This window comes from Leuresthes tenuis, unplaced genomic scaffold (genome assembly GCF_036924035.1).
Source record: "Leuresthes tenuis unplaced genomic scaffold, fLeuTen1.0.hap1 SCAF_5, whole genome shotgun sequence".
In the NCBI taxonomy this organism is placed as follows: domain Eukaryota; kingdom Metazoa; phylum Chordata; class Actinopteri; order Atheriniformes; family Atherinopsidae; genus Leuresthes; species Leuresthes tenuis.
The window spans coordinates 13,701,161-13,712,950 of record NW_027325359.1 but is presented as its reverse complement, the minus strand read 5'-3'; the positions used below and the strand labels follow the sequence as shown (position 1 = coordinate 13,712,950).

At 40.0% G+C, this 11,790-nt stretch overlaps 2 protein-coding genes across 3 annotated transcripts; both read right to left on the bottom strand.

The window, feature by feature from the left end:
• Nucleotides 1-4,311: 4,311 nt before the first annotated feature.
• bpgm (2,3-bisphosphoglycerate mutase) lies at nt 4,312-7,771 on the bottom strand. 2 transcript variants are annotated; one of them, XM_072385242.1, is made up of 3 exons: nt 7,683-7,771; nt 6,636-7,258; nt 4,312-5,851 (listed from the first exon to the last, which is right to left on the bottom strand). In XM_072385242.1, exons 2-3 carry the CDS (start codon nt 7,234-7,236, stop codon nt 5,676-5,678), a joined length of 777 nt encoding a protein of 258 aa, XP_072241343.1. In that variant the 5' UTR covers nt 7,237-7,258; nt 7,683-7,771; the 3' UTR covers nt 4,312-5,675. The 2 variants fall into 2 exon arrangements, with proteins under 2 accessions (XP_072241343.1, XP_072241344.1); XM_072385243.1 differs by having other exon boundaries at nt 6,636-7,244; nt 7,683-7,760.
• Nucleotides 7,772-9,043: 1,272 nt separating this feature from the next.
• Nucleotides 9,044-10,736, bottom strand: LOC140307339 (troponin I, slow skeletal muscle-like). Its single transcript, XM_072386167.1, has 5 exons — nt 10,669-10,736; nt 10,444-10,575; nt 9,911-10,000; nt 9,594-9,767; nt 9,044-9,376 (listed from the first exon to the last, which is right to left on the bottom strand). Exons 2-5 carry the CDS (start codon nt 10,552-10,554, stop codon nt 9,290-9,292), a joined length of 462 nt encoding a protein of 153 aa, XP_072242268.1. The 5' UTR covers nt 10,555-10,575; nt 10,669-10,736; the 3' UTR covers nt 9,044-9,289.
• Nucleotides 10,737-11,790: the final 1,054 nt, after the last annotated feature.

Sequence of the window (11,790 nt, the reverse complement as noted above, 5' to 3'; positions counted from 1 at the left end):
ATCTTTCCAGAGTTTGTGGAGTTTAAGCGATGACTCGATTTTAAAGTAGCGTCCAAATATTTTTGGTAGTTCTTCAAGATCTTGGGCTCTTCCAAAGGTTTTGTGCGTGTGTTTTCCTCTCACCATCAGCTCTGACGTGTGTTTGGCCATTATCCTGTTGGAACACTTAGTTGCATCCAAGTTTCAACTGACACAGTCTGCCATATTCATGAGTCCATCCATGCAATTTTCCAGTTTCGCCAGCACCATACTACCACCACCATGCTTAACAGCTGGCCCTGTGGTCGGGAGACGGAATTACTTTAATCTTTTTCTCATTCGCTCATTAAGATTTCTCAAGAACGTTTTTTATTTGCAGAATCCAGGTAATGGAAGGACTGATCTTCTAGACTTTCACGTTGCCATGTGTTGGTCAGTCCAGTGAATGCTGTCAAACAAATCCTTTTTATGTTTGCAAAGAGACGCTGCCATCTTCAGTTAATCATGACCTCTGAAAGGAGGTTACCGTAAGAGGCCATGGCAAGTGAAAAGTTAGTTAGGGAGTGTGGGAGTAGTTATTTAATCTAATGCTGGAAACCCCCTGATTTGTAGGCTTACTTGTCATTTATTGATGACTTAAATACACCATCGACAGTTTGGATTATGTTTTGGATTATGCAGTTAATCATATTCTCCATATTCCAACACTCAGACAAGGTTCTGGTTAAAGGACAGAGAAAGTGCTACAACACACTTATAAACATTTGCCAGAGAGGCGTTTGCAATCAATCAAGAAGCTGCTGCGGCTTACTCCACATGACCAAACATGGTCACATATGAAAAATTCCATGACCAGGACACAAATTCCACTCAGTTTACAAGCTGCAAAATGCTGTAGTGACCTTTTCTGCTGCTCATTAAAAAAGTGTTTGTGTACAGTTTGGTTAAAAAGAAACGTGCGCCGTTTTGTACGTGTGTTGTCTTTTTTTTTTTTTTTTTACAGTGTAATGAGTCTGAAGGGACACTCGGGCTCTGCGGGTGTCCACTTTGTGTTTGTCAGTCCAGTTTTGTCTTAATAAACAAAAAGACAAAAGTCCAGAACAAGAAAACAGCCTGAGATCAGTTGTTTGCTTTCTAATGACAGGACTAGAATATGCCTGGTGAAAAATTGAATCCAAAATTTAAGGTGAACTGCAGTTTCCCTCTCAACTGGGACCTGAATGGAAATAGATGCGACTGTGTGCATTCCCTTTTCCGCATCCCATCAGCTCAAATGGTGTACTCCGCCTCCTTTTAAGGAAGTACACGGACACTTCGGTTGTAGCGTCCCAGCTTGGTGAAGTGCAAAGCCACAGAAAGAGAGCAAGGTTTACTTTAGGAAATATCTGCTGCAATGCAAGCTGGTTCTCCAAGAATAACTTCTTTCCATTGTGATCACCATGAATCAGCTTTCTGTAGTGCTGTTGGGAGGCTCATTGTTAATATCAAAGGGGGGGTGGGGAGATGTGTTGGCTGATTCAGTATCAGTGGTTCCAAACAGTGGAATAGGAAAGGATGGATTTTGGGTTACTTAATTTTCATTTAGTCTTGTGTGGCACACTGATTGCTGATGAATGACTCCATTAACGTCACAGCCACTAACACTCACCTCTATCCCTTCTGTAATTTGTTCATGTGGAAAACCATTTCCTCTCCCATTCACAGTGTTCCACCAGTACAACCAGAGAGCAGACAGCCCTCCTCTCTGTCAAATCACACCACTTCCTAAGCACAAAGACCCATCTGTGCTCAGACAAAAACACCAGCAGCAGAATTATCCTTGCATCAGTTTCTCATTTGGCAGACCTGATTCCCAACTCCTTTTTAATGACCACTTTCAAACTCCAAATTGTTTAAAGAGTGATCTGTGTGCGTGTCGACACACAGCGCACATCCCGCTATTGTTTGTCATAGCCAGCCTCCGTGCAGGCGTCAGCATTTAGGTTGTGCTGATTCAAAGCAGCTTTTTTTTTTTCTCATGGAACACAAGCGATCCACAGCCAAACATGTCATAAAATGCAAATCTGTAAACTGGTCTTTATTGTCTTGTTCTTCTGAGACTGTCTTCAATCTGTCGATGCATGTTGCAGATTTCTACATGTTGATTATACACAGGGCTCGAATTCAAATGGGTTACAGATCGTTTTTACACTTTGTGCAAAAACCACCTGTTTTCACTTTCACACAATCTGATTTCAATAAACAAGAAAAGGGAGTGGAGAGAGGATGCTCTGGACAACTAAACACACTTCTAGTTCCCTTCGAGATTAGCTTGTGGCCTCACACAATGCAGCCCCATGTTGTCGCAGCCTTTATCTTCAATACCATCTAAGGAATAGGAGCCAGACTTGGCATGTCAACCAACAAAGTGTGTGCACAGCCAGACGTCTGCTCAGCGTATGAGTAGAAGAAACTGAGATGAATTATGGCTGTGACTACTGGATTTCACAGAGCAAGTGCTAATGCTCCCAAACAGGAAAAAATAACAACTTATTTTGTGGAAGCTTATACCAACAACACTTTGTTAAATGGTTGATCCCTGTTAAGAATTGTCCATATCCCATCTTCTTGATGCCATTTTATCAGCTTAGACCCCCCCCCCCCCTTCAGAACCTTTATGCTAGATCTGTGATTATTTTATGTTTTCAATCTCTGCTTAAGGAAATAAACTATTTGTCTTGGGATATTTTTTATGCTTTTAATGCTTATTTTAATGTTTATTTTTGTGTAAAAAAATCACGTCATAAGTGCAATCAAATTTCCTTCATAAGATTAAAAACAGAAAAGGGGTTAAAGGTTGTTTAGCTGTTTTACATTTGAAAAAAAACAAAATACATTTTTCACATCATCACAGTCACATTTCGTTCTATGCCTTTACTTTGTATACCAGGGAAACATTTTAACATCTCCTCCAGTCCTCTTAACATCTCAATGGAGACTTTGCACAGCTTTGTTGGTTCTTTTGTTTTCTTACACCATGAATGTCGCGTCATTGTATTCGAGTTATATTTATGGGAGATTCACTTGCACATTTTTAAAGGTATATTCATACAGAGGTAGGCAAAAGCAGTGAATTATCTTCATAAGCTGCTCTCTGCTAATAGGTAAGTATTTTTCTTAGCATTTAGCATCCTTTAGACCAATTGTTCCTCATGATCTTTCACAAATTAATTAACCTGCTCCATTTAATGCCCTTTATACCTGCCTTGTCATCACATTCGACGGTGAGGGACATGTAAACCAACTCAAATCAAAGTACCTGCTCAAGCCTATTTTCAAATCTGTCTTTCCCAAATAAGTCACTCCAAAGTTAAACCCAGCATCACTTAACATCTGTATTAACTATGTTGTAAAATTTCATCGCACATTATGATAAACAAACTTACCAGGTCTGCAGACAGAGTTCCTGCTGGAATTCAGCAGATGAGGAGCAACCAGAGGTTTATAAGCACTGCATGCAGTGCCAGCTCCGCCTGCTCAAGCTGCAACTCAGTGATTCTCAAAAAAGGATGACGCATGTGGACATGGATTCACTTACTTTAGAGATGTGTTGATATTGCAATACTACTGAATCCTCCTGTTTATACACATTTGGAAATTAGCTCTTGGTCTCATCAGTCTGATGTTGGCTCATTTTTATTTTCCCTTCCCTAAAAACATAGGTGTAAGTCTTTTTTATGTCAGGGTTGGCAGTATTTCATCATGATTTGTGCACTCCTTAATTGATGCATAGGGAGTTTTCTGATAAGACTGCTGTCACACGCGTTCTGTTGCTTTTCCTTGTTATTAATTGAAAGATTAAAGATGTTCTTCAGATGCAAGAATTCATTGTCAAAGTCTACATGTGAAGGTTGTGTACTATATCAAACAAGATGCTTGAATCTCTGCCGCCACACAGATAGAAGTGAGAATCATATATAGTTTACCGAGTCCATGCCAGTCCATGTCAGGGCTCAACTCCCCTCTGGTTTGGCTAAGTCACAGAAATGATTGAGACACAAAGAGCCACTCCTCTGGTTCCATCTGTGGTATCCGAGTGGTTTATTGTTTCCAGTGCTCTCCGGACGACCAGGCTCCAAGCTGCGGGAATGCATGTTCTTCCCAAGCAATAATGTTGTTTGTTGTCTCACTTGCTCCCATTACTCAATCACAAAATTTATAGCCGATCGTATCACTGTGACGTCCGAGATGCCTCCCTGTCGTAACAATAATTAACAGCCTGATAAAGTGAAGCTTCAAGTGAACCAAAAGACGGAAGCAATTATCAACCATTAAGGAAAATTTAAATTTTATTTTGTCAAGCAAAGCCTCTAACCACAGAGCAGATATTCCATTAAATTACAAAAAAAAAACAAAAACCCAGTGTTCTCTACCCTAAAATGACAGCAAAAGCATGCTCTTCATTTGTCACTTTTCTCTGATGACCTAATAAAGCAGTGTAACAATAAGAGATGTGGAAGCACAACATAAAAACAGAAAACAGGAGACACAAATGATGCCCGTTTAACACCTTCGCAACACGGCTACTAGACATAATGTGTTGACACCTTGAAACATTTTCACTTAACATAAGAAACATCACATAACCCCTACATGATAATAAGTTAGAAGATAAAAAAATAATAATAAATTGTGACTGCGTGAAATTATTTTATATTTCTGTAAAATTATAGTTACCATTCACACGTATTAACAAGGGGATCCTTTTTCTTTTCTTTTCTTTTTTTTTTTAAACTTAAAACCCGCTGAAATCACACCAAAAGTGCAAAGCATAAACCAGTTATCATACCAATACATTGTCAGCCACATTGTTTTAAACTCAATGTATTCTGTGTCAGAGCTGATGCATTGTGTAAACCACACTGAACAACACTTTCAATTGCCTCACTGGGTGGACCATTTAAAAGTAGGAGTGATTCATGAATACGAGGGATATGACTGGCTTTGCTTATTTACAGCATTTCTGCGGCTTACAGTGACTCAAATCTTGGAATGAACGGCCTGGTTTTCATTTTTTTTTTTATGAGGTAAGAACTGTAAACAGAGTGCATTTAGTCTTAAATAGAAGGCCTATTTGAAACTAAACAAGAAGCTCTGTAATAAGCAGCTGAATAATACTGAAGGCACATATTTTGTAATGCAAGGGAATAGTCCTAAAGCTGACCAATGTAACAGGCAAAATATACTTCACATAACAGGGCTATGGAAAATTATGATTTTTTTTCTTTCTTAGCTTAAATACTTTACAGCAAATGAGTAAAGTAGGCTAAATAAATAAGTAATCGCTTTAGTCAACATAGAGGGAGAAGTAGGAGTAATTCACTTACAAACAAGACAAAGACCAAAGGCTTCTTCAGTGCTTACACACAAAACAATTCAGCACCACGCTGAAACATTTTTAGTACAACTTTTTCCTGGCCGAGCACACTCAGTCTGATCTGCAACACTCAAACTGTATCCTGATCAGTAACTCGACTGTAAGAGTTGGACTGATCTGTTAAGTCTAATAAACCACAGCCTTCCTTTTGTTATTGCCTACCATCATGTAATCAGTTATTCAAGTCTGTTTAGGAGTTTGGCTGTCAACATACCTAATAAAAGAGCGCCATGGTAACGGCAGCAGTGCTGTGTTAGATTTTACAATCGTTCTCTTGTATTCAAGTTGATGGTTTGGCTTTTCCCTGATCTTCAACCTTTTTAATGGCCGCCTGAATCTTTGCCTGGTCTCCCAACAGCTGCCGTGGTTTCACAGGCCTGAGGTTTTCATCCATTTCGAGCAGCACAGGGATCCCTGTAGGTAAAGTCACGTTGGCTATATCCTCATCTGATACACCTGTTGAAAGAAATTGTGCGATTAAAGTCAATACGGATATAAACTGCTGGTGAATGTTAAACAGTATCTTACAGTCTTTCGTCATAACTGTAGGTGACAGTTAGGTTTATATGACTTTCTGGTAAGTTGCCAGTTAGAGCAGTTTTTCTGACAAACAGCCCAATAGATTCGCCCTGTTACTGAGAGCATGAGTGCAGTCGGTTGCTGGACTGAAAACAATAATGGTGCAAAGGAGGTTAATGTTATCCTCCTTTGTGAATAAACTGCAACATGCTGACAGATACTAGAAAATTAAGCAAATTCTACACGCACACTGCTGTCATATACTGCAATCCATAATACTGTGACGTACTCTTAAAATACTGAAGATGCACTTTATAAAAAAATCTTAACGCTTAATGGCAGCTCGCAGACTCATTTTGCATTGATTATCCAATATAATCTGTGATAGTAGCCTGTATCCAGTGCTACATAAGTCTACAGTAACCGTTAAGTTGCTGAATGGGCAGTGGCACTCACAGTCCCCAAGGCTTACAAGTGAGATAAAAGGTCAGCATAGATTTCATTGCCAGGGCCAAATGTAACCTAAACTCACTGGCCTTTTTACACAAGTTCAACCTTCCATTTCTGGAACTCAAAATATGTCCTTCTGCATTCAATGACCGATGACTTAAAGCAGCAGCCTGAATAGTGCAGGAGCAGCTGCTGATTTAAACTGAAAGCATTCACCCAGCCCAAACAAAAGCTTGTGTTTGTATCAGCTGGCCTCAGTTCAGTAGCATACCTTCCAGGTGTTTCAGCAGTGCCCTGCAGCTGTTTCCATGAGCAGAAATGAGCACGGTCTTGCCTTTCTGCATCTCTGGGACCACAGTGCTGTTCCAGTATGGCAGCAGCCTGTCCAACACCTCTTTCAGGCTCTCAGATCGGGGAAGGTTCTCTTTCGAAACGTCGCAAGTGGTGTATCTGCGGTCATTGTAGATTTCCAGGAAGTAAGGGTGAGATTCATCAATGGGAGGTGGAGTGATATCATAGCTCCGTCTCCACGACTTCACCTTTTCCTCTCCATGCTCTTGAGCCATCTCCGCCCGGTTGAGTCCAATGAGGGCTCCATAGTGGCGTTCATTTAGCCTCCAAGACTTGACAACGGGGACCCACTCCTGGCCCATAGCCTCCATCACCAGCCATGCTGTCTGGATGGAGCGGCTGAGGATGGAGGTGAACACTAAATCAAACTTGTAGCCTTGTTCCTTCAAGAGCTTGCCACAGTCCTGGGCCTCCTTCACCCCGTTGTCACTCAGCTTCTGGTCAACCCAGCTGCAGAAGCGGTTCTCTTTGTTCCAGGACCCCTCTCCATGCCTCAGCAGAAAGAGTTTGTACTTGGACATTCGAAGCACTAACAGCAGAAAACTGCACACATTAAACAGAAATTAACAAAGAGGTTATATGACATTAGAAACTACAGGGTTGAGGAAAAAATATGGGTGTTTAAACAGAATTCACAAGTGGGTGGTCTGAGTCTGGAAGCAGGGACCTACTAAAGGTTAGAGGCCGTCTCAAAACACCGGCTGAAAGCGGTTACATCCACAGACCTTACCCTCATCAAGTCTCTAATCAATAAGCACGAGACAAAACTACATATAGCAACAGTTTACCACCATATGCAAAGATTTGTTGGATGCCTTTTAGCTAAACTGAAAGGATGGGAGTCACTAACTGAACGTTAATACTGCGTGTTATCACAGCCGCTCGGCCATTGTAGGGAAGTCAGAATCTTAGGCATTTGACAATCTCATCCCAAAAGGAAGAGGATATTGAAAAAATGTCGTCTTACCCAGCGTGGGTTTTAAATCCGAGCTAAATGTAGATGGTGCACTCGTCAATGTTGACAGTATTCCGCAGGCCACAGCAACGTTCCTGAACGTTTGTGATTGACGTACCAGTCGGCCAATAGGGAAGCAAGATATCACATGTGGGCGTAACCTTTGGTGAACGTTATGTCCATATTAGGAGGAGCAGAGAGTGCACGCTCACCGTGGAAGAGGAAGGGTGGGGAGGAGAAGTCCCTACTGTGGATGTGTTGGTGAGATACAGCCGGTTGGCTAACCGCATTCTCTAGTCTGGCTTTGTAATTCTCATGTAAGAGAGGTTTTATGGGGTTTGTAAGAGGTTTATATAATTTTAGAGAACATTGTCAGCACGCAAATGGAAGATTAAGTTAATATACGCGTGCATACCCGTCTGAACTAAGCAGGTGTTTGGGGGAAATGGTGCAAATCTGTAGACGTGACAAGAAGCAGACCGAGCGTTTCTTACGAACAAAATATGTCTTAAAAACAAGACATGTTGTAAATCTTGTATTATTTTAAGTAAAGTTACTTGAAAAAAGTTTTCCAAGTTTCAAATGTTAGTGTATGAATTTCAAGGACTGTCCTCTGCATGTTAAAGTTCTGCATCATTTCACATCCGCACTACTTCACACAGTTTACATTTACTCCATTGTGATCTAAATGAGCCATAACCTTTTGCCCAAAGTTAACTCCGAGCCCTCAAAATGTAATGTGAAAAAGCTTGTGAGGAACCGCTTTATAACCCCAAGTAGTTGATGAGCTTGTCACTAAACTTTAGCTTGCATTTGTAATCCTGACATTTCTAACATACTTTAGATCAAACTCTTTTATACTGATATTGAGGAAAAAACAATACTGTTATTGGATTGAGAATATTTGATCTAATGCACCAAAGAGATACGGGAAATGAATTGCAAACATTTCTGATGCGCACCAGTATTGCAAGTTCTTTATGCTGTAAGGAAATCAACAACATTTCGAACAGTATACACTTTATTGTTGGATGCACAACTCATAACAGCGATTTGCTCAAAACGTCTAAGTGTGATATCACATTCAATTCAAAGTATAAGCACCTTGACATGACTCCATGGTCAGTTAACCCCAAATATTAAGCTGCCCCTGGAATGAGTACACATTCTCGTTCAATCTAGTGTAATAAATGAGCACGAGCATGAGGCAAGATGGGCAAAATACAGAGAGAAACAACTAAAGATTCGTTGTCACACATTTATGTCTCATGCAAATATAGACATCAAACGGGATTGCAACATTACTTAAGTTAAATAGACAAACAGAGGTGATATATTCACACACATACATAGGATGCTTAAAAACTGTGCTCTGATATGTTAAATACATATTTTTTCACAACATAATTATGCAAAAAACAATATGTATTCATAGAAAATTTAAGTCAATGTGTGCATGATTGCGCAAAGGTGAACTTTGCCAGGATTTGCACTCAAGATGGGGTTCATTTTTTTTTTTTCTCACATCGTCATACAATGAACACAATTAAAGGGAAAATAATGAACCTTTTCCACCTGTTTGACAACAGCAAACGCCTTCAGAGATATTCCCTTCGAATCTACTGCCCAGAATTAAACAGCTTCTTTCTGCCCTCCATTCCAGACATGGCGTCTACGTTCTTACGCCAGTCAGTCACCTCTTCTTTCTGTGGAGTGATGGTATTTGAAATCAGTCATTTCATTGGGATCAAACACAAGTACTTTAGGTACTTTAGGCAAAACTTGCATAAATTTAGATGAACCAATGAGAAATGTCTCTCATTTGCTGCATTATTGCTGTTCTATACACTTATGTGTGACTTCTAAGTGATGAAGGCTTAAGCGACGCAGCCCGATATGCAAGCCTAAACCTTCTGCTCTTACCTTCTCCTCCTCCTTCTTCACAGTCTTGAGGTTGGCCTTGAAGTCCACAGACTCTTTGACCTTAGCACCCAGCAGGGCTCCCAGCATGGCGTCTGCAGACACCCTCACCCTCCTCAGGTTTGGTCTCTTCATCTTGCCTTTCAGCTCAAAGATCTTTTGAGACAATTCCTGTATCTTTTTGCCAGAACAGAAAGCAAACCCGCCGTCAACGTCACCTCAAGAGCTCGACTTTGCAGTGGGTGCTGGGTGCGTGTGTCTCTCATGAATTTGGAAAAAAGATGAGTTAACTTAAACGATCGCTGTCAAATGATGCTCACCTCTCTGTCATTTATTGTCACTTTAGCAGCAAAATCGTAGCGCTCCTCGTCGACCTTGTCAATTTTCTGGTGAAGCTCTTTGCACAGATTCTGTGGACAGAAACCTTTTAAGCATCAGACTTGTTGAGATATCAGTTTTATGGAATTTGTTTTTGATGTATACGTAGGGATCTATTTCTGAAATATCCTAAAAACTGTAATTTGTTTAATACAGTCACAACGATTGCAGATTAGGCGACTTAGTTGTAAATACTTTTGGATGGGAGTATTTACCAATGATCCCTGTTGAAACTGTTGACATTCAGTTTTGTCATTCTTAGTGAGAAACATTTTTTCTTGGCCAGACAAGCTGCTGCTGAGGCTTTAAAATAAACCCCAACTAATTGTGTCACTTCACCCAATTTAATCCGCAAGTAGGTAATTTGGGGCTAACGAGCCTTTTATAGCGTTCAGACAGTTTTGTGAACCTTCTTTAGAGCTACAGCCCAAAACCTCCTTTAATGGAGGACTCTTCTTCAGCGATGTAGGTATACCTGTAGCTCCTGCATAGACAGGCCCGAAAATTGGAGGTTCGGCACTCTCTCAGCAAGGATCCTCTCTCGTTCTGCTGCTTTGAATTGTTTGTCACTCTCCAGCATAGTCATGGCCTTCTTTAGCAGTCTGGTCTAAAAGGAAAAAAGAAACATAAAAACAAACCTCGGTAAAGCAGACATTATATGGTGCGCAGTGTAATTTATATTTATTTAGACAGGCGTCACCTTCAAAAACAGTCTGCGAGATGCCGTGATTTTTGGCTTTGGTTTCTGGGAAAGAAAACAGTTTGCATATTTTTAGCAAATTTCATGCGATAGTGAGGTTCTTTTGACTTTTATGTCATTTTCAAATCAACCAATAAAGTCAATGTAGTCGAAACACAGCAAAGTGAGTGAGCACAATAAGTTAAATCGCAAAATAGCATTAAACCAAGCTGACTTTTGTTATTTGGGTCATGAAGTTACTCAGTAGTTTGGATTACAAACTTAGTAAATATATTTCAATTCTCTAACTAGGAACTAACTTCACTTACCGAAGATCTATACAGTTTGAAGGGGTTGTCCATAATGCAAAAAGACATAAAAAGACACATTTGTTACACTTTCTGTGTTTTGTATACTGAATAAATGGGAGTTAAAGCTGGTGAGTACTTACGCTTCAGACATGGTTGCAGTTCTCTTTATTCCCTCTTTAAATCTATCAATGTAAAAAAGATGGTGAGAAAAGAAATGAGCAGTTTCTGCTCATTCTCCCATATTTTCTTCATAAACTTCATATACCGTAAAGCTCATTTTACAAACATAGCCGGGGGCACAGACAATACATGACATTGTTTGAAGGTCAAGAAGAAAATTTCCTCTGAAATGAAACCTAGAAAAAAGCCACTATAACCATCTGACAAGTGTTCAAAATGGACCAAAGATGTGAAAACTACAGATAAAATACACTATGTTTGGTACGACTTGAACATAAACATCCGCACAAGATTAAAGGAAGACAGCCCATCATAAGCGTGGAAAAAGGAAAAAAAGTGCCTCCTCTCTGACTCAAATGTGAAGATGTTCTGTTAGGAAAAAAAAAGATGTTTCTGAAGCACTCAAATGTCAAAAAGCCTTTGAAGTTGTTTTAGAGGAGAAATTGAACCTTGTTTTTAAAGAGACTGCTTAATGTAAAGTAGTAAGACTACAGTAATACAAATCTTTACTCTGGTCTATCTCATCTCCTTGCTCTAGATTTTCAAAATGAGCTCCTTACCTTTTTAGAGTCGATGACAAATACTCACAGGCGTCTTTTTCCTGACACAAGAAGGGATGGAAGAGGGTAGATATATAGAATCCAGCGCTCAT

Bases quoted from the DNA above. Each gene is read 5' to 3' on its own strand.
- LOC140307339 (XM_072386167.1), bottom strand. From the start codon at position 10,554: ATGACTATGCTGGAGAGTGACAAACAATTCAAAGCAGCAGAACGAGAG. The intron at 9,768-9,910 runs GTGAGCATCATT...TCTGGCAAAAAG, and splicing joins TGACAATAAATGACAGAGAG to ATACAGGAATTGTCTCAAAA. The intron at 9,377-9,593 runs GTAAGAGCAGAA...ATCACTCCACAG, and splicing joins TGAAGAAGGAGGAGGAGAAG to AAAGAAGAGGTGACTGACTG.
- bpgm (XM_072385242.1), bottom strand. From the start codon at position 7,236: ATGTCCAAGTACAAACTCTTTCTGCTGAGGCATGGAGAGGGGTCCTGG. The intron at 5,852-6,635 runs GTATGCTACTGA...TTCTTTCAACAG, and splicing joins ACTGCTGAAACACCTGGAAG to GTGTATCAGATGAGGATATA.